Source organism: Bufo gargarizans, chromosome 1 (assembly GCF_014858855.1).
Source record: "Bufo gargarizans isolate SCDJY-AF-19 chromosome 1, ASM1485885v1, whole genome shotgun sequence".
NCBI classification, from domain to species: domain Eukaryota; kingdom Metazoa; phylum Chordata; class Amphibia; order Anura; family Bufonidae; genus Bufo; species Bufo gargarizans.
The window spans coordinates 38,813,876-38,840,596 of NC_058080.1; the positions used below are offsets into that span (position 1 = coordinate 38,813,876).

At 45.2% G+C, this 26,721-nt stretch overlaps 1 protein-coding gene across 1 annotated transcript in view; it reads right to left on the reverse strand.

The window, feature by feature from the left end:
- The window catches only part of MAEA (macrophage erythroblast attacher, E3 ubiquitin ligase), a 60,725-nt gene that overhangs the window by 16,416 nt on the left and 17,588 nt on the right, over positions 1-26,721 (reverse strand). The window contains exons 3-5 of the mRNA XM_044294925.1: positions 25,548-25,751; positions 4,734-4,856; positions 2,015-2,091 (exon numbers count right to left, since the gene is read on the reverse strand). Of these exons, the coding sequence (XP_044150860.1) occupies positions 2,015-2,091; positions 4,734-4,856; positions 25,548-25,751 (404 nt within the window). The remainder of the gene's footprint in view (positions 1-2,014; positions 2,092-4,733; positions 4,857-25,547; positions 25,752-26,721) is intronic.

A 26,721-nucleotide genomic window follows, 5' to 3' on the forward strand; every position in this document is an offset into this window, starting at 1 on the left:
GCAGTCATTAGGGCTCATTGCTGTAAGCTTTCAGATACACTTTTAATGGCCATCCCTCCAAATGCTACTTAGCCTCTAAAAATCATATGTAAAGTCGCCTCACACCGGAGCAGGCTTCTAACTGTGTGTTACCTGGCTGTGAGGATCCTCAGCAGGACACGACCAAAGCTATCCCACATACTCCAGCTCCATGGTAACAAATATCAGGAAGCGAAGGTCGGATCGGACGCCATTATGTGACAAGTGACCTAGTTAGAAGTCTGCGGACACAATAGAGCAAACTCTTATTGCTTGTGGCCACATTCTGATGTGACCGCAAGAGAGGAGGGTCCACTGACTGTTCGCCAGCATCGTCTATCCTAATAACCCTATTACAAGGGTTCTCCACTTTGGACAACCCCTATGTATTAGAACGGTATTAGACTCCAAGTGATCTGCTGTAATCTGTGAAGAAACCTGGAGGTGTTTCATTTTCCTACAGTGCCCCCACAGGAGAGATTAAGCATTACACAATTCCCATTTATATCAATGGGATGTGTGTAATGCAGGACAGGTCCTCCAGAGGGAGTGATGTTTTTTTGTGACCGCTCTGGCCAAGAGATGAGGATCTTGAACAGAGGATTCCTTCTCAGAACGTCGAATTAACCTAATGTGTCCAGTACTGAGTAGTTCAGTCCCATCGCCTGGATCCTCCGGCACACCGATTCCTGTCATTGTGTAGCCATTATAAAAAAAATCAAGGAAGCAGAAGTGACTTTTTCCTTATATTAGGAAGGCATTCGCAGTAAGTTACACAGAAAAATAAATAAATAAAAATCATAATATATATATTTTACACCAGGGGGCGCTAAAACAAGTTTGTAAAAGCAATATCTAGACAGAGGGGCTGTAGTTAAAAATTGTTCTGTTTTATATGGTCTAACATAGAAATGTCATATTTAAGCAAATTGTACACCTTATAGAAAAAGTGTAAATTCCTTTTAAAGGGGTTATGCACCTTTTTTTGGGTGGTGGTGGGTGGGTTGGCAAACCCCCCGATCCTGGGCAGACCGGCAGACAGAAGCACACTTACTTACTTCCCAGCCTGAGCTCCCTAGATGTAAACTTCCTCCATGACGCCGCCGCACTGGTGACCAGCTCCCCTTGTGTCATGCATGTGACTACTGCGGCGAGCGATTTGCTTGCAGCAGTGTCAAACAGGAAGTTTACATCCAGGGAGCCCAGCAGAGCAGCCGAGGCTGCTGAGCGAAGATGCCAGGAGACAGCATCAAATAGGAGGTAAGTATACTTCCCTTGGCAGGTCTTGCCAGGAAGTCGGGGGGGATTTCCAGAATCTACTCCAAAAGGTGTACGACCCCTTTAAATCCCATCTCCACACCATCAAAGTGCTTTTCCAGGACTGACTGCCTTTCCTGAGGATAAGCCATCAATGTTTGATTGGTAGGAATCTGACCAGTGAGACCGCCACAACCAGTAGAATAAAAGGGGTGGTAGTGTCCCCTTCAGGCTGGGTGATTTTGGCCATACAGGTAGCATCTCAAATAATGAAACTGAATGGGGTTAGATTTCTCTTTTTTACCCCTCAAAGTTGTATTTTAAGTTTGTACTCCACTACTCTACTTCCTTCCTTGATGACCACCAAAACTATACGTGGTGGTCACCAAAGAAGCTGTAAAAGAGAGTGTAAAATTTCTGAAATTATTTTTTAATAAAAAGACATGGAAAATTAGGGATGGGGGGGGGGGGGAATATCACCAAGGGATCTTAAAAACTATGTCAACTGGATTCAAACAAAGTGGCTTCACTACATACATTGCCTCAAGAGGACCCTTCCACAGGTCACCATTAGTGGTCAGAACAGTGTGCCTAATCTGGAAAATAGAGTGGTCCTTGAAAAGCCATGTTTTCTGCAGTGCTGACCAGCCGTGCACCATAGAGACCGAATATAATACTATGGGGGCACTGCTTGAGGAGGGCGTTGATTAGCAGTAATATCCTCAGGTCCAGGTCTTACCTAACTGCGTCCAGTCTTTTGTTCTGTCGAATCAGTTCAATGAACTCCTGGATCCTCAGGCTGAACTCCAGGCAGCTCTAAAAAGGAGGACAGCAAAAGGGAGACGTTACTAGTGCCCCCGGGAGACCTTCCTTCCAGGGTGGAGACATTAGAAATCACTGGTGACCTGTGGCTGAAATACAAAGGAACGATAAGCCACCACCACGGAGGACCAAGATCAGAGGCCAACATCAGGAAATGTCCACAACATGGCGACACAAGCTGAACCCTCATTGTTATACCTGTCGAAGTATAGACTAGAGAACATGTCAAAAAGGACCGGTCACTCCAGACGTGTGTGTTTCAGTACGTACTTGAACCCCCCCCATTAAATAATTTTGGAGCATGTGTTATTAGAACTCTGCTGTCCCTTTGATGTTCCTCCTGGAAATGTAGGAATAACCCGATAGCTGGAAATTAGCATTCCTCTTGTCAAAGTGGAATGTCTCTACATATTATCCCATCAGATTCTCTATGGTCAGGCTGTGTAGAGACACATCCTACTGACAAGTGGACCGCCAATCAAACATTTCCAGGAAGAATACTAGAGGGACACCACAATGCAGAGTATTAAAATGGGATTTTCTGGGAATAATTACATTTTATCTAATGCCCGTAGACTGCCTCCTAAAACAGAAGATTCATGCTTACCTGCTCCCTGCCACTGCAGTTCTCCGCTGTGTCCATGTTCCGTTTCCCGGCAGTGCATGGTCGCGGTCATGTGCTCCTCTGCAGCCATTAACTGGCTTCAGCGGTGATGTGGCCACAAGCAAGTCACCGCTGAAGCCATTCATTGGCTGCAGCGGAGCATGTGAGCATGCCCATGCACTGCCGCATGAAAAAACTGCCGGGATCGGAACATGGACACAGCGGAGGCAGCATGGAGAACTGCAGCATTGGGGAGCAGGGAAGTATGAATCTTCTGTTTCAGGGGGCAGCCTGCGGTCATTGGATAAAATAAAATTATCAGAAAACCCCTTTAAGATGCTGTAGAATGATTAATATATTATTAAAGGGGTCATAACAGGTTCTCATCATAACAGGTTCTGGCCGAGTGTGACAAAGGACAAGGCGAGAGGGGGGGCAACAGGGCAGAGCGCTCACCATGGAAGGGGATATATGGCCACTTTTACCCCTGGGCCTTCACCGTACCTTCTATCTATCATAGCATTACTAGGTAGTTCTTATTTTTGGGAAGCCGAAAAGTGATTTGACGTATTTTTCATGTGAGTTTGACCATGGGGGCGCTGTTTTACTGAAAAATGATGTATTCATTACTAATAAAGCTGATTTTAAGTATAAATGCATACCCCAAAATGCAGGGGGATCTAGGGCATTCATTTTGTAAAATTATTAGTCTTGAGTTTCCGCTAATGTGATTTTTTTTGGGGGACTATTATGCAAATCAGATTGCAACGCAGCAAGTCCGTCATGTGCAGATTCTCATCATTAATGGTTCTAGATGCCAGGTGGGCACGGTCTTGTGTAATCCCACCCTTGCCCATTAGTACAACTCACTGAGACACAGACATAAAAGAGAAATTCTATGACCAATTCCATAACCGGGACAGAGCCTTTTATAAGTAAGAGCACCTATTAGATGCGCCACAGAGAACCCTCTATTGTACCCACTAAAAGGCACCCCCAAAACTTCCATTCACTTTCCAAATTACAATTCCCCTCATCCGGACTGGCCGAGAGGTCTACATCGTTTAGTGCCTCTCAACCATCAGGCCCAGAGACACCATCATTTAGAAACTGCGGGAGTCTGACCACCGGGGCCCACACACCGATCAATCGAATGGTGGCCTGTGCTTGCCCCATTTGAATGGAGCAGTAGACATGCATTTGTGCTGCTGCTTCATTCACCTCAATGGGTCTGGCGAAGATAGCGGTGTACAAGCGCTCGGTTATCTCCCCATAGAGTTAAATGGTGCGGCAGTGCGCATGTATGACCCCATTCTAGTGATCGGCGTTCAGACCCCCACCCATCAGACTCTTATCTCCTATCTGCTGGATGGGGAATACCTTGTTGTGATGGGATGACCTGTTTAACTAGATGCTCTTTATAAGGGGATGTGTGGAAGCAGTTCAAAATGGCCGTCCATGAAATGCACAGATGGGGCAGGTATGCCAGCCAGAGCGCCATGACCCACTCTGATTCTTACATGCCCTAAGAGGGATTCTTATGTTTGGGCAACACCTCAGTGCTCGGGTACTCTGCATTCCATTCTGGTACCACACAGCGCTGTCCTGTAGGTAAGGTATACCATGCAACCCCCAGCTCGGTATAGGGTTTGGAACCAGCCAATTGTGACTTGTCCTTGACATTTCACCTGCTACGTGTGGTCTAGAGCAGAGGTGCAATCAGTAAGCCTATGGCCCCCAGCACACGGTGAAACAGGGCCCCACTCTACTATGACCACTGACTCCATAGGTACCAGTATTCTGGTATTCACTGCTTCACCAGTTCTTCCTTTTAATACCTACTCTCACCAAGGACTCTGGAGCCCTCCCCTTTCTCCTGTGGACCCTTGGACATCAGAGGTGGACCCTCTCGATTGTTTGGCCCCACAGCTCTGCTTACATTAGCGATACCTACAGACCACAACTCTGTCAACCAGCAGGTCACATAAGTACACACAGCACCGCACAGTCAATACACCGCAATATACCGTACCTTCATTTTCCTAAGTCTAGACTTGTTATCGTGGCACCACGCCAGGCAGGTCATGGTTTCCTGTCGTTCCAGGGATTCCTCCACTTCTTTTGCAGTCAGGAACATTTCTATATTTACTAGATCCTACGAGACAGAGAATAGTAGAGGTCATTATTGTAATACGGGCATAATTCACTCATATTAACTAATCCCTTAGTGTAGTGGTCCCCAACCTTTTTTGCACCAAGGACCAGTTTCATGCATGACAATTTTCCCTGATTCACGCGCTTAACACAAGATGCATATTAAAATATATAATACTACATAACGATTCAATTTATAACTTAAATGCACTGGGGCCTCTGCCGCACAGGGGCCTCTGCTGCACTGGGGCCTCTGCCGAGGTCTGTCTCTGTGATATTTTCAAGGTGCACATGACAGGAAGAAGAACTGTGCTCCAAGGTCATTCTCCCGCTTCCTCCCTCCGATACTAGCTGAAACCACTCCGCCCTCGGCATCTGGCCCGTCATGTTTATTTCCATTGGTGGGGCAGAGACATCCTAACCAATCCCTCTCTCACAACCCCTTTGTCAGGCTTTTCATTGGTGGCAGTGGCTGGCCAGCATCACAGTTGGAAGGAAGCAGCGCTCTCCTTCCTTCCTCCTCTGCCACCTGAAGTTGTGTAATGTGCGCGTCCCGCATCTCTCCTCGTCTGTATTGCCGCGGCCCGGCAAACAATCATCCAGGGCCCGGTTCTGGGCCGCGGACCGGTGGTTGGGGACCACTATCTTAGTGACCAACCAATTTTATTTAGTTTTTTTTCATCTTCGCATTCCAATAGCTATAACTTTTTTATTTTTCCATTTATTTAACTTTTTTTATTTTTTTTGCGGGACAAGTTGTAGTTTTTAATGGCAAAATTTTGCGGTACACATAACTTACTGATTAACTTTTATTAACTTTTTGGGGGAAGATAGAATTTTTTTTAAAAACAATACTGCTATGTTAAATTTTGCTGCATTAATGTTTCTACATAAATAACATGATAACTTTATTCTCTGGGTCAGTATGATTACAGCGATACCAAATACATATATCGTTTTTTTGTGTTTTACTACGTTTGGCGATACCAAATTTATGGAGGGGATTTTTTTCTAGCATAGGAAAAAGCACTGGCCTATGTGAACTCGCTTTTTTCTATAGCGTGCAAGCACAGCCACCGCTGCTGGATTAAAGGGTGGTCGTAACCATGGAAACCAGCAGTGTATATTGTGATGGAAAAATTAAACAAGCCATCAAAGGAGGCACAATGGACAATCACAATACATTAGTATTGATTTTTCTCTCCATGATAAATTCCATTTGCTGAAGCGAGACAACCCTTTAACGCACCTTCCCCTGTGAGACAAGTGTTCTATCATTTTAGTGACTTGCAAAGGTTTGTGTTCTGTTGTCTGCCCTTGCGTTGATTTTCTGCCCATTTGTCAGATCCTGACCGCCCCCACACCCCGGCTGCCTGTCCTCTGTCTTCCATACGGACTCTCTGCTTCTGGTCCTGACCTCGGACCGTTTAACCGTATAGAATGTAGGCTGCTAGCCCTAACTAAGGTTTTTGCCCTCTGTGTTCTATACTGGTGTCTCTGACTCCTCATGTCTGAGCTGTCAACCTCACAGAGACTATTTCAGGAGGTAGCAGCCTGGTGGTTCCCCTGCAGCGAAGTCCAGATCCCTGTACTAGGGGTTAAAAGGGTGAAAACCATGGAACTGCCAGGATAACGCGCTTAGGAATAGCCCAAAGCCTAATCTGTTGGTTGACACAGTGGTTCCACAACCACTGCCATAACAGAGACACAATGAAGAATATTGGATGCCATGTTACCATGCGCTCTACAAACTCTGTATACTTTATAAAGGGACAGATGCTTTACCTGCACTTCAGAAACGTGAACTCTGCACACACCAAATTAAGGGCATAGTATCGATGCCAATTGTGGACACTATCCACTCCAATTAATGGCAAGATACATGCCAGCCAGGGACAATACCCATGCCAATTAGGGGGAACCATCCACGCCCAATGAGGGAACTATTCCTGTGAATTAGCGGCACTATCCATGCCAATTAAGGACACAGTAGGGTTTGTTGCATGGAGAGTTTATTAGGTATAGCATTATGTAATATTAAAGTACACTTAGCTGGTAGGGCACATACTAAAGTAGCATAGACTGTTGTAGGTGCAATCTCTGTGGTTCCTCGGTTTAGCAGCAGCCCCCCCCTTCACGAAATTAAAACAAATATAAAGAACAGATGTTCAAATAGAAGACGCGACGTACGGGCAGGAAATATCATTCATGACACTCGCCCTGGCTTGGCAAAGATCTCAAATTCCAGAGATAGAAGAGAAAAAAAAAAAAGTTAAAAAAAAAAAAAAAAAAAGCAAAGCTGAAGCAAAATCCTATAATGCTTCACCGATTCTAAGCTTCTCATAATTCCCAGGTAAAAATGGGGAAGACAAGAACCACTGTTCCCAGGGACCCACATACACTTGGAGCTGGCCCCATCTCAACGCGTTTCTGTCTGCCACACAATAGGAAGACTATAATCAGCCAAGGAGGTCTGTATTCTGCGCACAGCCTAGAATTAGACTTCTCCGCAGATGACCTCTTCTTTTTGTCAGATCACTCTTTCTAAAAAAAAAAAAAAAAAAAAAGGATGCTACCCCCAATATTAGATGTAGATGGCCAGTCGATTCCCTTATCGAATGGGTCTGTAAGTGTAGGCCAAACAACATGGCTGCCGGCACTATTAACCCCCTTAGAGAGAGCCTGATGAGCGAAGGCGCTTTACAAATGCATTCAATGCTGCCAGCAAACGCGTTTCTCGAAACTCTGCTGAAGGGAGGCGATGAACCCGATTTATTCTGAATTGGCATCCACAGAGATTATTTGGAGCTGCATAAATATGTCATGCTGTGACGGTTCATTCTTCCGGGGAAGAAGAGAAAAACCCTCCTCGGTGGGGAGCCATGCAATTCAATGTACTGCAAACACAATAATCCCGTCCTGTGAATGTTTGTATTAACATAAAAATGAGCTTGTTCCAGCACATTCAAAGTGGATGCATTTCCGAAGGCGCAGGACTGAAAATCTGACACGTGAAGCAGTCAGTATACGACAGGGATCTGGAACCGCCCCGGGTCGAACAAAGACGCGTCGTACCGAGAAAGGCCATCGCGGTATAATTTCCCAGACTTCCTTCACATGATCACCAGTGCTTAGGATTTGTGGACATTTTAGCGCTAAGTCTAAATGATATATTTCATTTCTGCAGGTTAAAGGGGTATTCTGAGAAACCAAAAATGTGTAAGTAGTGAGGGTCTCTCTTCCCCAAATTCTCCATTCTCAATTCAGAGACAGCAGGGTATAGGTACAGACCAGCAACCGTCCATTCATGACAACCCTACGGTACTTTCTCAGGAATACCGCCTTTTTAAAAAGTGTCCACACAGGGGAAAGCCGTCTGAACCTACCATCCAAAAAGGTAGTCCCCTTAGGTAGAACAATTTCCCCTGAGCTCTAGCAGATTATCCGGTCTGGAATTGACAAAACCAAAAAGATACGCACCATTTACCAGGAAACTCAATAAGAAATGTTTACGTTTTGGTACCACATCCCAGGCCTAAGTGTTGGAGATGCCAGGATCGGGAGGGTTCCTTGCTCCACTTTTGTTGGGACTGTCCTCAGGTAACACCATTTTGGTTGAGGAGGTATCGGGTTTCTGGAGTCTTGCATCGTAATGTTACGCTGGACCCACTCCACTATATACTGAATGTACCCGAGAGATATGGAAATGGTCCACCAGGCTTCTTCAGTACTTTGTTACTTCGGATAAAACAGCAGTGGAGCCAGAAGTTATCGTTGTCTAGGATGGACCTACATGCATAAATGAGGGAGATTCACACTTGAAGGATGACCTCCTATCATGACTCGGTAGATCATTTCCACCTTGTCTGGGACCCTTAGGAGGTGTTTTGTCTCACTCAAGTTCTCTAGCTGGGGTTACAGGGATTGTCCCATCTGGACATTTCTGGCTTAACGATAGGACAATGCCATAAATGTCCGATAGGTGCGGGTCTCACCTCTAGGACTATATTGCAAGAACAGTGCAATACCAAGAACAGTGGCTATACGATGTATGGCAATGTGTTTGGCGAGCAGGGAGAAGACAGCGGCTCTCACAGGAGTGCCGCGGGTTCGGGGTGTCAGACCTCACAGATCAAATACAAAGAAAAGGAAAAATCATTTTTTTAGGAATACAGATTAGAATTAAGATAATAAGCACTGAGAAGCAGTTGAAAGATCTGCAAACCAGTTGTGGTAGAAAGTTTTTGAATCACAAAATAAGGAGAATGCAGCATAAAAAAAAAAAAAAAAAAAAAGGCTCAGCTGGAAAAAGATCTCACAGGTGGCATTTTTTTTTAGGAGATCCAAAATGGTGTGAAGAGTCTTACAGACACACTTACAAGCACCCTATAGGTAGCTACCCAGAAAACCAATTTCTTCCCAATTAAAGGGAGGAACAAAAATACCAAAAACTTCAAAAAAGCTAAAATTTTGCCAACTAAGAGAGGCCATAGGCCTAACTGGGACAAAGTCCTCAAAAATAAAAATACAACCACAAACTGTGATATCTTTAAAAGCATCCTAAAATCTCATTGTGAGAGGTACATACCGTATGGGAATAAAAGGTTAAGGAACAAAAAGAAACCAATGTGGATAAACAGAACTGTAAAGAAAGCAATAAATGACAAAAAGAAAGCATATAAAACACTAAAAACAGGAAGGTAGCGAGGAAGCACTGAAAAACTATAAGGAAAAAAATAGAACATGTAAAAAAACTAATAAAAGCGGCCAAACTAGAGACCGAGAGATTAATTGCCAGAGAGAATAAAACGAACCCTAAAATGTTCTTCAATTATATAAATGTTAAAAAGTATAAATCTGAAGGTGTCGGCCCTTTAAAGAGTAATGAGGGGGGAGTCGCAGAGAGCGACGAGGAGAAAGCAAAGCTGTTGCCGTAAATATATTTTTCTCCAATGTATTCACTGAGGAACATAAACTGTCAGATGACATGCTGAATATAAAAATAAATTCCCCATTACAAGTGTCCTGTCTGACCCAGGAAGAAGTACATCAGCGACTTAAAAAGATTAAAATAGACAAATCGCCAGGACCAGATGGCATACACCCCCGTATCCTAAGGGAATTAAGTAATGTCATAGCCAGACCCTTATTTCTAATATTTGCAGACTCTATACTGACAGGGAATGTCCCACAGGATTGGCGCATGGCAAATGTGGTGCCAATATTCAAAAAGGGTCCAAAAACAGAGCCTGGAAACTATAGGCCGGTAAGTTTAACATCTGTTGTGGGTAAACTGTTTGAAGGTTTTCTGAGGGATGCTATCTTAGAGCATCTCAACGGAAATAAGCAAATAACGCCATATCAGCATGGCTTCGTGAGGGATCGGTCATGTCACACAATTTAATCAGTTTCTATGAGGAGGTAAGTTCTAGACTTGACAGCGGCGAATCAATGGATGTCGTGTATCTGGACTTCTACAAAGCATTTGACACTGTACCACATAAAAGGTTAGTATATAAAATGAGAATGCTCGGACTGGGAGAAAACGTCTGTATGTGGGTAAGTAACTGGCTCAGTGATAGAAAACAGAGGGTGGTTATTAACGGTACACACTCAGATTGGGTCACTGTCACTAGTGGGGTACCTCAGGGGTCAGTACTGGAGGGGTCACTGTCACTAGTGGGGTACCTCAGGGGTCAGTATTGGGCCCTATTCTCTTCAATATATTTATTAATGATCTTGTAGAAGGCTTGCACAGTAAAATATACATTTTCGCAGGTGACACTAAACTGTATAAAGTAATTAACACTGATCAGGACAATATACTACTACAGAGAGATCTGGATAGACTGGAGGCTTGGGCAGATAAGTGGCAGATGAGGTTTAACACTGACAAATATAAAGTTATGCACATGGGAAGGAATAATGCAAGTCACCCATACATACTAAATGGTAAAACACTCGGTAACACTGACATGGAAAAAGATCTAGGAATTTTAATAAACAGCAAACTAAGCTGCAAAAACCAGTGTCAGGCAGCTGCTGCCAAGGCCAACAAGATAATGGGTTGCATCAAAAGGGGCATAGATGCTCGTGATGAGAACATAGTCCTACCACTTTACAAATCACTAGTCAAACCACACATGGAGTACTGTGTACAGTTCTGGGCTCCTGTAAACAAGGCAGACATAGCAGAGCTGGAGAGAGGGTTCAGAGGAGGGCAACTAACGTAATAACTGGAATAATGGAACTACAGTACCCTGAAAGATTATCAAAATTAGGGTCATTCACTTTAGAAAAAAGACGACTGAGGGGAGATCTAATTACTATGTATAAATATATCAGGGGTCAGTACAGAGATCTATCCCATCAGCTATTTATCTCCAGGACGGTGACTGTGACGAGGGGACATCCTCTGCGTCTGGAGGAAAGAAGGTTTGTACACAAACACAGAAGAGGATTCTTTACGGTAAGAGCAGTGAGACTATGGACCTCTCTGTCTGAGGAGGTGGTGATGGTGAGTACAATAAAGGAATTCAAGAGGGGCCTGGATGTATTTCTGGAGGGTAATAATATTACAGGATATAGCTACTAGAGAGGGGCCTGGATGTATTTCTGGAGTGTAATAATATTACAGGTTATAGCTACTAGAGAGGGGTCGCTGATCCAGGGAGTTATTCCGATTGCCTGATTGGAGTCGGGAAGGAAGTTTTTATTCCCCTAAATAGGGGAAAATTGGCTTCTACCTCAGTTTTTTTTTGCCTTCCTCTGGATCAACTTGCAGGATAGCAGGCCGGACTGGATGGACAAATGTCTTTTTTCGGCCTTATTTACCATGTTACTATGTTAAAAGGGTTGTGCCACCTGAATATTTTTGTAATTGTAAAATGTATTTTTATATCGCCACCTACTGCTTGTAATTTTCCATCTTTCTTGTTCACCTTCCTGAGGTGGTCGCATGTGCTCAGTTTTAATTGTTACCAGCCATATCTTCTGTTCGATGCTGTGGAAGTTACGGGGAAATAAATCTAGCAGAGCCATTGCAGCAATGAATGAGGAGATCTCTGGATCCCATGTGAGGTACAGCGCTGGTTCTAGCTTTGTTAGAAAGAGACTCATGTACTATATGGTGTCTGGTTTAAATTTTTTACATAAATCGTGGCATAACCCCTTTAAAGAGCCTTAACTGGTGTTGGACCAGTCACCGATTGCACTTTGGATCCTGTGGCAAGCTTGTACTTCCAGGTTTTTCATGTTTTCGACTTTCGTTTGCTGACTTGGTCTGACTTTCCAACCTCAATTGGACGTGTTTTTGGCATATTTCTAACCACTAGACCTAATGTCTCATCCGCTGACCTGACCACTGATGTTGCTGCTGGCCCTTGTACTTCTGTTGCTTATACTGCCATTTTGGCTTAAAGGGGTTGGCCAGTTTATAATACTAACTGCACAAACCTGCGGCTAGTAATACGCATTATTACACTACTGGCACTGATGTCCGATAGTTTAGTATGCATAATTCAGGTTTAGGCCTCATGCACACGACAGTATTTTTTCACGGTCCGCAAAACAGGGTTCCGTTGTTCCGTGATCAGTGTCAGTTTTTCCTTCCGTGTGTCTTCCTTGATTTTTGGAGGATCACCAGGCCAGAAAAGTGAAAAAAAAAAAAAAAAATCTAAGTCAGGTTTGCCTTGAAAATGATAGGAAAAAAACAGACACGGATCGCGGGTGACAATCTTGTGTGCCTCCGTGTTTTTTCACGGACCCATTGACTTGAATGGGTCCGCGAATCGTTGTCCGTCCAAAAAAATAGGACAGGTCCTATTTTTTTGATGGACAGGAAACACAGGCGCGGATGAACAACGGTGCATTTTCCGAGTTTTTAACTGACCCATTGAAAGTCAATGGGTCCGCAGAAAATCACGGAAAACGGAACAATGGACACGGATGCACACAACGGTCGTGTGCATGAGGCCTTACACACAGGTGCCCTGACCTGACTTCATCTATCAGTAGCTTCCATTCATTGACAGGGAAACTAGCGCATGTGCAGTGCATCCCCAGCGTAACTGAACGGAGGCCGGGGTCATGTGCAGCGCTGGCATGCAGGTCAGGGGACTTGCATATAAAACATGAATAATTCATACTAAACAATGGGATATCAATGCTAATAGTTTATTAACGCTTATACAACCTGCCCAGTGCATACGCAGCTAGTAATATAAAGTGGCCCACCCCTTTAAATGGAGCCGTTCCCCTCCAAAAATCAGTTTTAGGGTCCATTCACACGTCCGTTGTTTCTTTCCTGATCTGTTCCGTTTTTTGCGGACCAGATCTGGACCCATTCATTTTTAATGGGTCCTGAAAAAAATTTAAATCGGACAGCACAATGTCTGATTTTTTTTCAGGACCCATTGAAAATGAACTGGTCCAGATCTGTTCCGCAAAAAACGGAACAGATCAGGAAAGAAACAACGGACGTGTGAATGGACCCTCAAAGTAAGCATACTGCCAATTAGCATAGGTGCTCGGAACCTTAACCACACCTTCGTTGTGCTCGTATTTAGAGAAAATGCTTCTTTAATCTTTATTCAAATAAGGTTTTCAGTGCACTGTGGGCGGAGCCACTCAGTTTGGTGCCCCTGGCTTCCCCAGTCTCATCACTACTGGCTCTGAAATCCTGGGCGGCATTACTGTCGGAGCGATGATGCTCCAAACAGTGCACCGAAAACATTACTGTCGGAGCGATGATGCTCCAAACAGTGCACCGAAAACATTACTGTCGGAGCGATGATGCTCCAAACAGTGCACCGAAAACATTACTGTCGGAGCGATGGTGCTCCAAACAGTGCACCGAAATCCTTATTTGCATAAAACTATATAAAAAAATAAAAAATAGAGGCATTTCTCAGGATTAGCGGAACAGATTTTCACAAGAAAGGTATGCTTGAGTTTCAGAGCACCTACTCTACATGGCGGTATGCTGAATGTGAAGCAGATTTTGTAGGCGAGAGGCTCCCTTTGAATGCCGCCTTAAAAAAAAAGATTTGAGCGCAAAAAAAAAAAGGGTAGAGGGCCAGCGCCGGGGACGGAACGAGCGCTTATTTAATAGCATTTGATTTTCCAGGCAATATTTACTTTGATTTCTGCTAATTGCAGCGTTATCTAACAGTGTTGGAGCTGCCCTCTGGGGCCTTCAGAGAAATGTTCTCCTTTACATCCAGAATAGAAAGCTTCCAGCAAAAAAAAACACTAAATAATACACAGGCGAGAGTTATTCATCACATAGCGGGATCCGTAATGAGGGGCTGCATGAAAGGGATTAAATGACAGATTTTTGCAGAGATAAAACCATTTACACACAGACACAAAGCACACAGACAAGGGTATCAATTAGTTGGTTAGCACTTTGTTCATTTTAGTTGAGCGATGCGAAATAATGGGAGGACTCCATTTGCATATGCTTTTCATATTCACATTAAAAAGAAGAAAAAAAAATGTATAGATATAATTTTCTTGGTGATTTTATTTTAATATATTTTTTTTTGCAGTGATCAAAGAAGAGAAGTTCAGACAGCCGGAGACTTATTTTTTCTCTTTCAAGTTTCTGCTGAGCTTCATGACCAGTTTTGATTTTTTTTTTATTCGATTATCAGTATGTTAAATTGGGTAAGCTCATATTTGGAGGAAGAGCTTTTATAGACGGGTCAACCCTACAGGAGACAGACTGTGACACCTAACGTGACAGGTGTCAGAAGATCTAAGAGACTGGTTGCACGTGATGTGATCTGACAGCCTCTTTGGAATCACTTGTTTTCAGTGTTGTTGCTGGTAGGACCACACCTCTGGTCTCAGGTGTAGCTTAGTGGTCATTACTACTCTTCTATTTAGTCTGGATTTACCCATCATGCTATGCGGTTGAGAGCTTCAGTTTGGTATTGGAAGTGCTGGTGTGTTGTCCTCTTCTGAGTTCCTGCTCGTCCATTTACTTAAAAAAAAAGTGTTACTTCCCTTTCATATTTTGTTGTTTCCCCTCTGTCTTTTGTTATTAGGCATCAGGGAGACGCTGGTTCTTTCATATTGGAAGGAGCAAGCCGTCTCAAGCCCAGACACTACTCCAGGGCTATTCAGGGTCTTCGGTTCCAGTGTGAACATTCCTACCCTCAAGGTCTCTTCGTATGGATAGTAGTCAGGGCTAGGACTGACCGTTTCCCTTTCCCTAACTTTGAGGCCTAGTTCCTTTTCCCTTCCCTCCTGTTGTCGGTGTGGTGTTCCCTCCCACATCACTACGTGACAACAGGATGACCAACAGACAGTAGTATGCGACAGCTAGAAGGTCTCACAGGCCAACAATCGGGACTGGTAGATCTTCCAAGGACCTGCTCGGTTTCAGGGGAGAGTAGAGTACAACTAGGACTCCAGTATCTTGAGCAAGTAAAATGTAGAAAGGGACAAGAAAATTCAGCCTATTGGTTTTCCAACATCCAAGAATGTTGGAGAGGAGATAGATCCAGACTAAAGAGAGCCAAGGTTCTGTTCACATTTCATTTTCCCATTACGTTCAGCATCTACGCTGAGGAAATCTCACATTAGTGCCAAACAAAAGGTCCAATGACAATGTTAATAAAAACAAAAACAAATATAGCACACAGTATACATTATTTTATGGCAGTTCAGGGCAGTCTTTACCGCAGGGCAAAAGGGGCAGCTGCCCCGGGCCCAGTTACTCCTGGGGGGCCCAGCAGCACTCGGTGACCAACAAGACTTTTTAGCCTTTTAGCTGCCGAATATTGCGGCGGGGCATGGGAGCTGTGCGCTGCGCAAAGGGCCGGCCTTTGGGGTGTGCGAGCGGGCTGTGCTTACTACTATATTTTGTTGCCACCGCCACCCACCAGTCATCTAACAGCACCGAGTCACGGTCTGGACTATAGAAAGAGACTAAGTGAGGAGGGGGCGGGGCCGCTCTGCTGCCTGGCCTGCCTGTCTCTTTAACAGAGCAGACCAGTGGCTGCTGGAGCGTGACGCAGCTGCCGCACAGGCAGAGAGAAGAAGGAGGCGGAGCGAGCCCAAGCGCCAGCAAGCAGCCACAACAGACACAGCCTGAGCCAGCCAAGCAACTTACAGGTATTTGGTAGTAACAACTGGATGGATCCCATCTGTCACTGGCCCATGATGGAGTGGGAGAAATATGCCATGGGGGGGGGGGGGGGGGGGGGGGCTCATAGAGGACAGGGGGACAGTGTGTGCTTTCCTGCTACTACATCAACCCCCCCCCCAGGGATTTTGGGGGCCATTAACCACCTCCGGACCGCCTAACGGTCCGGAGGTGGCAGCCCTGCGCACGACGACGCATATACGCGTCATCTCGCGAGGGCCGGATTTCCTGTGAACGCGCGCACACAGGCGCGCGCGCTCACAGGAACGGAAGGTAAGCGAGTGGATCTCCAGCCTGCCAGCGGCGATCGCTCGCTGGCAGGCTGGAGATCCGAATTTTTTAACCCCTAACAGGTATATTAGACGCTGTTTTCATAACAGCGTCTAATATACCTCCTACCTGGTCCTCTGGTGGTCCCTTTTGTTAGGATCGACCACCAGAGGACTCAGGTAGCTCAGTACAGTCGCACTAAACACCACACTACACTACACCCCCCCCCCGTCACTTATTAACCCCTTATAAACCCCTGATCACCCATGATCACCCCATATAAACTCCCTGATCACCCCCCTGTCATTGATCACCCCCCTGTCATTGATCACCCCCCTGTCATTGATCACCCCCCTGTCAGGCTCCGTTCAGACATCCGTATGATTTTTACGGATACATGGATCGGATCCGCAAAAAGCATACGGACGTCTGAATGGAGCCTTACAGGGGGGTGATCAATGACAGGCGGGTGATCACCCATATACACTCCCTGATCACCCCCTGTCATTGATCACCCCCCTGTAAGGCTCCATTCAGACGTCCGCATGATTTTTACGGATCCATGGATACATGGATCGGATCCGCAAAACACATGCGGACGTCTGAATGGAGCCTTAAGGCTCCATTCAGACGTCCGCATGTGTTTTGTGGATCCTATCCATGGATGCGTAAAAATCATGCGGATGTCTGAATGGAGCCTTACAGGGGGGGTGATCAGTGACAGGGGGGTGATCAGGGAGTGTATATGGGTGATCACCCGCCTGTCATTGATAACCCCCCTGTAAGGCTCCATTCAGACGTCCGCATGTGTTTTGTGGATCCGATCCATGTATCCATGGATCCGTAAAAAATCATGCGGATGTCTGAATAGAGCCTTACAGGGGGGGTGATCAGTGACAGGGGGGTGATCACCCTGATCACCCCCTGTCATTGATAACCCCCCTGTAAGGCTCCATTCAGACGTCCGCATGTGTTTTGTGGATCCGATCCATAAAAATCATGCGGATGTCTGAATGGAGCCTTACAGGGGGGGTGATCAGTGACAGGGGGGTGATCACCCTGATCACCCCCTGTCATTGATAACCCCCCTGTAAGGCTCCATTCAGACGTCCGCATGTGTTTTGCGGATCCGATCCATGGATCCGTAAAAATTATACGGACGTCTGAATGGAGCCTTACAGGGGGGTGATCAAGGAGTCTATATGGGTGATCACCCCCCTGTCATTGATCACCCCCCTGTCATTGATCACCCCCCTGTCATTGATCACCCCCCCTGGTAAGGCTCCATTCAGACATTTTTTTTGGCACAAGTTAGCGGAAATTTTTTGTTTGTTTTTGTTTTTTCTTACAAAGCCTCATATTCTACTAACTTGTGTCAAAAAATAAAATCTCACATGGACTCACCATACCCCTCACGGAATCCAAATGCGTAAACATTTTTAGACATTTATATTCCAGACTTCTTCTCACGCTTTAGGGCCCCTAAAAAGCCAGGGCAGTATAAATACCCCACATGTGACCCCATTTCGGAAAGAAGACACCCCAAGGTATTCCGTGAGGGGCATATTGAGTCCATGAAAGATTGAAATTTTTGTCCTAAGTTAGCGGAAAGTGAGACTTTGTGAGAAAAAAAACAAAAGAAAAATCAATATCCGCTAACTTATGCAAAAAAAAAATAAAAAATTCTAGGAACTCGCCATGCCCCTCATTGAATACCTTGGGGTGTCTTCTTTCCAAAGTGGGGTCACATGTGGGGTATTTATACTACCCTGGCTTTTTAGGGGCCCGAAAGTGTGAGAAGAAGTCTGGGATCCAAATGTCTAAAAATGCCCTCCTAAAAGGAATTTGGGCCCCTTTGCGCATCTAGGCTGCAAAAAAGTGTCACACATGTGGTATCGCCGTACTCAGGAGAAGTTGGGCAATGTGTTTTAGGGGGTCATTTTACATATACCCATGCTGGGTGAGAGAAATATCTTGGTCAAATGCCAACTTTGTATAAAAAAATGGGAAAAGTTGTCTTTTGCCAAGATATTTCTCTCACCCAGCATGGGTATATGTAAAATGACACCCCAAAACACATTCCCCAACTTCTCCTGAGTACGGCGATACCAGATGTGTGACACTTTTTTGATGCCAAGGTGGGCAAAGGTATTCCGTGAGGGGCATGGCGAGTTCCTAGAATTTTTTATTTTTTGTCGCAAGTTAGTGGAATATGAGACTTTGTAAGGAAAAAAAGAGAAAAAAAAAAAAAAAAAAAATCATCATTTTCCGCTAACTTGTGACAAAAAATAAAAAAATTCTAGGAACTCGCCATGCCCCTCACGGAATACCTTGGGGTGTCTTCTTTCCAAAATGGGGTCACTTGTGGCGTAGTTATACTGCCCTGGCAATTTAGGGGCCCAAATGTGTAAGAAGTACCTTGCAATCAAAATGTGTAAAAAATGGCCTGCAAAATCCAAAAGGTGCACTTTGGAATATGTGCCCCTTTGCCCACCTTGGCAGCAAAAAAGTGTCACACATCTGGTATCGCCGTACTCAGGAGAAGTTGGGGAATGTGTTTTGGGGTGTCATTTTACATATACCCATGCTGGATGAGAGAAATATCTTGGCAAAAGACAACTTTTCCCATTTTTTTATACAAAGTTGGCATTTGACCAAGATATTTTTCTCACCCAGCATGGGTATATGTAAAATGACTCCCCAAAACACATTCCCCAACTTCTCCTGAGTACGGCGATACCAGATGTGTCACACTTTTTTGCTGCCAAGGTGGGCAAAGGGGCACATATTCCAAAGTGCACCTTTTGGATTTCACCGGTCATTTTTTACACATTTTGATTGCAAAGTTCTTCTCACACATTTGGGCCCCTAAATTGCCAGGGCAGTATAACTACGCCACAAGTGACCCCATTTTGGAAAGAAGACACCCCAAGGTATTCCGTGAGGGGCATGGCGAGTTCCTAGAATTTTTTATTTTTTGTCGCAAGTTAGTGGAATATGAGACTTTGTAAGAAAAAATAAAAAAAATTAAATCATCATCATTTTCCGCTAACTTGTGACAAAAAATAAAAAGTTCTATGAACTCACTATGCCCATCAGCGAATACCTTAGGGTGTCTACTTTCTGAAATGGGGTCATTTGTGGGGTGTTTGTACTGTTTGGGCATTGTAGAACCTCAGGAATCATGACAGGTGCTCAGAAAGTCAGAGCTGTTTCAAAAAGCGGAAATTCACATTTTTGTACCATAGTTTGTAAATGCTATAACTTTTACCCAAACCATTTTTTTTTTTGCCCAAACATTTTTTTTTTTATCAAAGACATGTAGAACAATAAATTTGGCGAAAAATATATATATGGATGTCGTTTTTTTTGCAAAATTTTACAGCTGAAAGTGAAAAATGTCATTTTTTTGCAAAAAAATCGTTACATTTTGATTAATAGAAAAAAAAGTTAAAATGTCAGCAGCAATAAAATACCACCAAATGAAAGCTCCATTAGTGAGAAGAAAAGGAGGTAAAATTCATTTGGGTGGTAAGTTGCATGACCGAGCGATAAACGGTGAAAGGAGTGTAGTGCCGAAGTGTAAAAAGTGCTCTGGTCATGAAGGGGGTTTCACCTAGCGGGGCTGAAGTGGTTAAAGGGCTTCTGTCACCCCACTAAAGTCATTTTTTTTTTTGGGCTAGTTACATTCCTTATAGTGCGATATATGAAAATAAAATGGTGTTACTTACTTTCATTCAGCCGTTTCTTATAAAAACGAAGTTTTATAATATGTAAATCAGGTCTCTACCAGCAAGTAGGGCGTCTACTTGCTGGTAGCCGCCACAAAAAACCGCCCCCTCGACGTGTTGATTCACAGGGCCAGCCGCGATCTCCTCCTCCGGCCGGCCCTGTCAGCATTTTAAAAATCGCGCGCCTCTGTTCATTCGGCGCAGGCGCTCTGAGATGAGGAGGCTCGTCTCCTCGGAACTCCCTCAGTGCGCCTGCGTCGATGACGTCTTCTCTTTCGGTGATGTCATCGGCGCAGGCGCACTGAGGGAGTTCCGAGGAGACGAGCCTCCTCATCTCAGAGCGCCTGCGCCGAATGAACAGAGGCGCGCGATTTTTAAAATGCTGACAGGGCCGGCCGGAGGAGGAGATCGCGGCTGGCCCTGTGAATCAACACGTCGAGGGGGCGGTTTTTTGTGGCGGCTACCAGCAAGTAGACGCCCTACTTGCTGGTAGAGACCTGATTTACATATTATAAAACTTCGTTTTTATAAGTAAGTAACACCATTATATTTTCATATATCGCACTATAAGGAATGTAACTAGCCCAAAAAAAAAAAATGACTTTAGTGGGGTGACAGAAGCCCTTTAAGGGTTGGACTTTAACTCCTTGCTGCTGATGTTGAGTGTGCACATAGCCACCAATCATATTTCCCTCCCCCCAGCACATCAGTTACCTTTAGGAGGGGGAGGGGGGGGGGGATATGATTGGTGGCTATGTGCACACTCCGCATCATCCAACCCCTAATGCCCCCCAAAATGACCGGTGGGGAAGGTGGTATGACAGGCAGGAGGGGCGATGTGTATGCGGGCCCTTGTCCTGCACTCGCTCAGCTGTGCTCGCATACATATCGTGCCCTGTGTCCACTCTGCTAAAGCCTGGCATAGCCCAGCTATGCCCTGCTTTACCAAAGCAGACAGGCAGGAGCCGTGTGGTGATCATATTTATTGTATGTATGTGTGTGTGTGCGCATCTGTCCTACCCTGTGTGTGTGCGCATCTGTCCGTCCCTGTGTGTGTGTGTGTGTGTGTGTGTGTCTCTCCCTGTGTATATCACCATGCCCACAGTGTTCCTATGTCTTGATGCAGCTGCTTCAGAACGTTCTGTGCGGGGCAAGAAGAAGATGGAAGAGGAGGCAGCGCCAGCATGGAGTCCATGCGACAGACACAGGGAGGCACACTCAGGACGTAGGTAACACTACCACATGATCTACACTAGTGTTATCTGTGGTTTTACATAGGACTGCAGGTAACACTACCACAAGGTTAGCTCGCACAGGGAGAGCGGTGATGTCACTGATTTAAAATATCACTTATATGTGGAGAGCAGTGATGTTACTGATGTAATATAACATTATATGTGGAGAGTGTTCATGTCATTGATGCAATACAGCGCTCCAGATGGAGACCAAAATGGTCGCCAATGCGCCTTAAAATTTGCAGATGGCGACAAGACTTGTCATAGGCTACAGGCCTGAGGTCTATTTGGTAGTGAAATCCCAGCGCATGCAGGCGTGATGATGTCATCACGCCCGGCTGTGCCAGGACGCGGTGAGGTGTGCGCGTCTGCGTTGCACCATCCCTCGCCATACCAGCAGCTAGTGAGCGCCAGTGAAAGGACACAGGTGAGTATAAGATTTTTTTTAGGGTGTGGGAAGGCGGGATCCAGGGGGCCCAAGAAAAATCTTGCCCAGGGTCAAATCAATATTAAAGACGGCCCTATGGCAGTTCACTGTACGGGAAAGCGCAATAGATACAACAGAGGTCTGAAGGACATTGTTTTGGCCTCTAGATACATCCGATACATGGGCCAGATGTGATGTGACCAGAGCTTTATACTGACCATGAAGCAACAAGCTAGCTCAGTATATAAAATGGGTATAGGTGACAAGAGTAGACATCTGTCATCTTTAGGAATGGATGTTCTACACTGGTCATCAAGCTCTTGAAAAGCCGTGACAGCCTAAGATGGAGTGGGGATCAGGAAGACGTGGCGCTCAATTTTCTTTTCTGGATTTTCATCAGACTGTTTATCTCCAGAGAGTGCAGAACCTCTCGTAGACTGTATTCTCTCTCACCTCATTTGATTCCAGATTTAGGCTCATCTTATGAGACGAGAGCATTTACTCCTTCTATCGTAGATATATCAGGACATGGACAGCCACCACCATGTGTTGCCTTCTGCAGTCCATATATGACCAGTAATTCGTGTGCTACACCCGCTCCGTCATAGTTTCCTTCATCAACCACTACTTCCAGTAGAATCTGCCAGTAGGTCGCTGTATACTAGCTTTATATTATGTTATCTACCGGTGGGGCCTAAGTTAGCGAATTTCTATTTAGTTAAAGGAATATTTCCATCTGGTAAATGAGTGCACATTGTTAGGACATGCCGTCACTTTTTGATCAATTGGGGCCCTAGAACTGGGACCCCCCCCACTGTTCCTGAAAATAAAGATTCACAGCATTGTGTCCTCTTCTAAAATTTTCTTGCATGATGGCGCTCCTGGCCACCTGACCATGCGGGGAGCTACAGTAAGCCCCAGGGTGGTCGGGCACCGCTGCGGTGCAAGGAAAAAACCATAAATAGGGCCCCAGAGCAGAATTCCAGCTGCAGCCCCTTCATTCTCAGGATCGGTGGAGGTCACAAAGGTCGGACTAGAGATACCCTAGGGATATGCCATCATTGTACATGATGAGAATAGCCCTATAAAGGGGTCGTCTCATTACAGCCACTTATGCTCCTAGCCGCAGGATAAGGGATGTTTCGGATCATTGAGGAGAGGGTGTCAACCACTGGGGCCCCTGCCGATCACAAGAATAGGAGCTTGTGTTCCCCCATTTTTTAAATGGAGCAGTAGACACTCATGGGCGCTACTACGTGGGGCTGCCAGAGATAACAATGGGGAATAAGCCGTAATGGGACAACCTCTTTAAGGTGCATGAAGGTCTTATTGTCTGGTCCATCTGGCTTCCATCTTCTACAGCAGGCGTCAGCAACCTCCAGCAAACAGCCTATTGTGAAACTACAACTCCAAGGATGCTCTATTCACTTCTATGGGAGTTCCAAGGACAGCCTAGAACGTTTGAATGCTGGGAGTTGTAGTATTTCGTCCACCTTTGGGCTAGGCCTGCATAACTTGAAGACCAAAATAATTAAAACCTCATTCAGCCTCTTGGATTGTGAAGAAAGTTCAATGTTTGTTGAGGTTGCCTTTAACCCTTTCATCCAATCTACCATACAATGTGCTTTAGGGCGGGACCGGCCCCTCTGTCAAGTGATGCGTACAGGATCTAGATCTGATCGTTACTGGATCCAAGGATGCAGAGCAAATAAGTAAATGCAGGGATGTAATTATCTCTGATGAAAAACATGCGAAACAGCCGATAAATGGGAGCACTGGAGACTCGGAGCCCCACCTGCGTCCATAGAAATTGAAATATTTCCCATTTCATTCCAGCTAGAGTGATATCAAAGTAAAATCATTCCCGGGTCTAACAAGCGTCTTTATTAGGCCGTTTTATCACAATGGCCGCGCCGCTGTTTATCACCTCATTAGAGAGCTGGAAACCATTAGCAAATTACCTCAATAGTCAGATTTGATTAGTGCAGTTCTTCCTGCCGGCACCTGTTGATGTACAACCTCTCGTCTCATTATTTTCTTGGAAAGAAAAAATATATAAAAATCTGCTTGTTCCGAGTAAAGGAACGTGCGCGAATGTGTAAATGCGCGGCGTCAAGAGCTTTGTATTCTGAAGACGACGCCAAAATGTATTCATATTCTGGAGATCTGTGCTGCTCTATAAACAGGCAGAAGCGGGAGGACTGAGGCACAAAGTGTTGTGTTAACATGCGGCCTAGATCATGTTGTTGGACTGCCAAAGATGTGAAGACCTCTCCACTCACATAGTGATGGACCCCAACTGTTGTGATTGTTGGGAACCCCGGCACTCCTACATTTATCACCTAGTCTATAAAAAAGGTGCAAAATGTTGTTTGTGGGCAAACCCCTTTAAGAGCAATCCCGATCTCGTATGCTGAAACACATTTGGTATGTGACAGGTAAGTGTCGAAAGGCCCCCATGCACCCAACCTATAAATAAAAATCTTGGCAACTACATCTTGTACAAGATGTGCCTGTCCGCTAGCATCAAGGCGACCTGTATTCATTAAAAGCCCTCTGGCACCAGGAGAGGTAAGGCAGAGAGTAGGCTCAGCATGTATGTTGGACCTGCATTCCCTGGATTGAATGGAGGCCATTTTGGCACCAAAAGGCAGGGTGGACCCAGCATGCATGTGGAACCTGCATTCCCTGTATTTTATAGTAGCCAATATGGCACCACAACAGGTAGTACTTAGTGTAGGTTCCTGTACTGTAGAGGTCGCCTTTATGCTGGCGGACAGGCACAGATAGTTTTGTACAAGATGTATTTGCCAAGAACCTCATATTTATAAAATGAGCGTAGCATTTGTGCCAGTATATTTTCTTTAATGATTATGGCTCTAGTACATATTTTTTTTGTGTTTGCTGCAATGGGTTTGTTTTTGCTTTTGTGCTTTCGGCCATGGCGACGTGCACCTGTGCATTGGGATGTGCCCTTTTTTCTTTGTTAAAGGGGTTAGCCCATCACACTAATGGCATATTGCTAGGCCACCTCTAAGACTGGCTCCTATCTCCAGAACGGGACCCCCAAAGTGAACAGAGCGGCCGTGCATGCACAGTGTGCTCTCCATCAATCACTACGGGAGATCTGAAAATAGACGAGAAGAAGTCTCATATCGCTGCATGGATGGCGCATTGTGCAAGCACAACCACCTCTCCATTCACCGCTACGGAATTGCCGGAAATAGCCTAGCCAGTCCTTGGCTATTTTCAGAACTCCCGCAGCAGTGAATGGAGGGTGGCTGCGCATACACGGTGCGCTTTACATTCAGCGCTATAAGACTTCCAAAAAACAGCCAAGTGTGGTTGCTCATCTATTTTTCGAACTCCCGTAGTGATGAATGGAGAGCACACTGTGCATGCGTGGTGTGTTCGCCTTCACTTCAAGGACCCCGTTCGGGAGATAGAAGGTGGTCCCAGATGTGGGACACGCACCTATATGACATTGATGACGCATCCTTGTCCCAGATGGGCCAACCCCTTTAATGGTGGACGTACTGTATGCAGCGGTATGACTATAAAGTTGCAAAGACTCAGGAGTCTTCCGTTGGAGGTTCACGTCAGGCGATAACCCCTCAGCCCCAACGTATAACTCCGACATAACCCAAAAATTGTGATGTGAACAGAGCCTTAGTGCCGATTCACATCTGCATGTAACTGATCCGGCAGACGAAGAGCCTGCTGAAGTTCATTGGATCTAGACTCCCTTGGAGGCCACCTCGAGTAGTTACTCCACTTTTTTTTTTTTATAGAGTTGATATCTACACAAACTACCAGCAGAATCTTAGTATCCTTCCTTAGGGTTTGTATCAGGTCTTTGTGCCAGCCGTCTTACCTCTATACCGCTTTGCCTGGCCAGCTTCACCGCTGTGTTATAGTAGCCACAGCGCAGGAGATGTTCCACCATCATGCGGTCCATGCGCTTCTTTTTCCACATATTAACAGCAGCTGTCTGGTCGCTGCTGTGCTCCTTCAGGTGTTCGATCCGTCTCTTGCACAACTTGGCGCTCTCATCCTCTGCCTGGATGGATTCCACCGCCTGAAAGGAGGAGAGCAACAGAAAGAACCAGGTAAGAGATGGGTTCCAGTACCCTTAAGGACTGCCAATACGCCATTTTACGGCAGCCGTAGAGGGGCCTTATGACTTATGTAGGCCTCATGCGCAAGACCGTAAGTATTTAATGGTCCGCAAATTGTGAATACAAGGCACTTACTAATGTACTGTTATTATACATATTGCCTCCTTTGCTGGTTTCGATTCATTTTTCCATTACATTCTACCTGCTCGTTTCCATGGTTACAACCACCCTTCAATCCAGCAGTGGTGGTCGTGCTTGCACACTATAGGTAAAAACGCTGTCCTATGTGCGCTCCCCACAGTCCTGCCCACCAGAAAGGCCGGGTGATTTCCCTACACAGTGTGCAAACACAACCACCGCTGCTGGATTGAAGGGTGGTCGTAACCATGGAAAACGAGCGGTGTATGGAAAAAAAAATATCAAACCAGCAAAGGAGGCAATATGTATAATAGCAATACATTAGTGAGTGCCTTGTATTAACTTTCTTTACATGATGAATGCCATTTGCTGAAGTGAGACAAGTGCATAAATGATGACTGGCTATTGTCTGCATAGTGATTCATTAGTAGATCAGAGAAGGCATTAAATTCAGACCCTTTAACATTGCGGCAGATTTTCACTAATGACCATTACATGGTTAATTTCATAGGCACCATATTTAGCTACGTATTTAGTCATATAAGCAGGTTGGAGAATATGGCCTTTGTTTGCTCATCTCTTCACTCTTGCCCCTACCGCTCAGACTTGAGAAGGGTTCTAATGAGGGGCTGAAACGCTCCAACCATTTTGGGTGAATAAAGCATTTTTTTGGAGAGTACTGCCCAGTTGTGATTTTTTTGCTAATAGGTCTATTGCAGGGATGCCCAACCTGCGGCCCTCCAGCTGTTGCAAAACGACAACTCCCAGCATGCCTTCACAGCCTACAGCAGG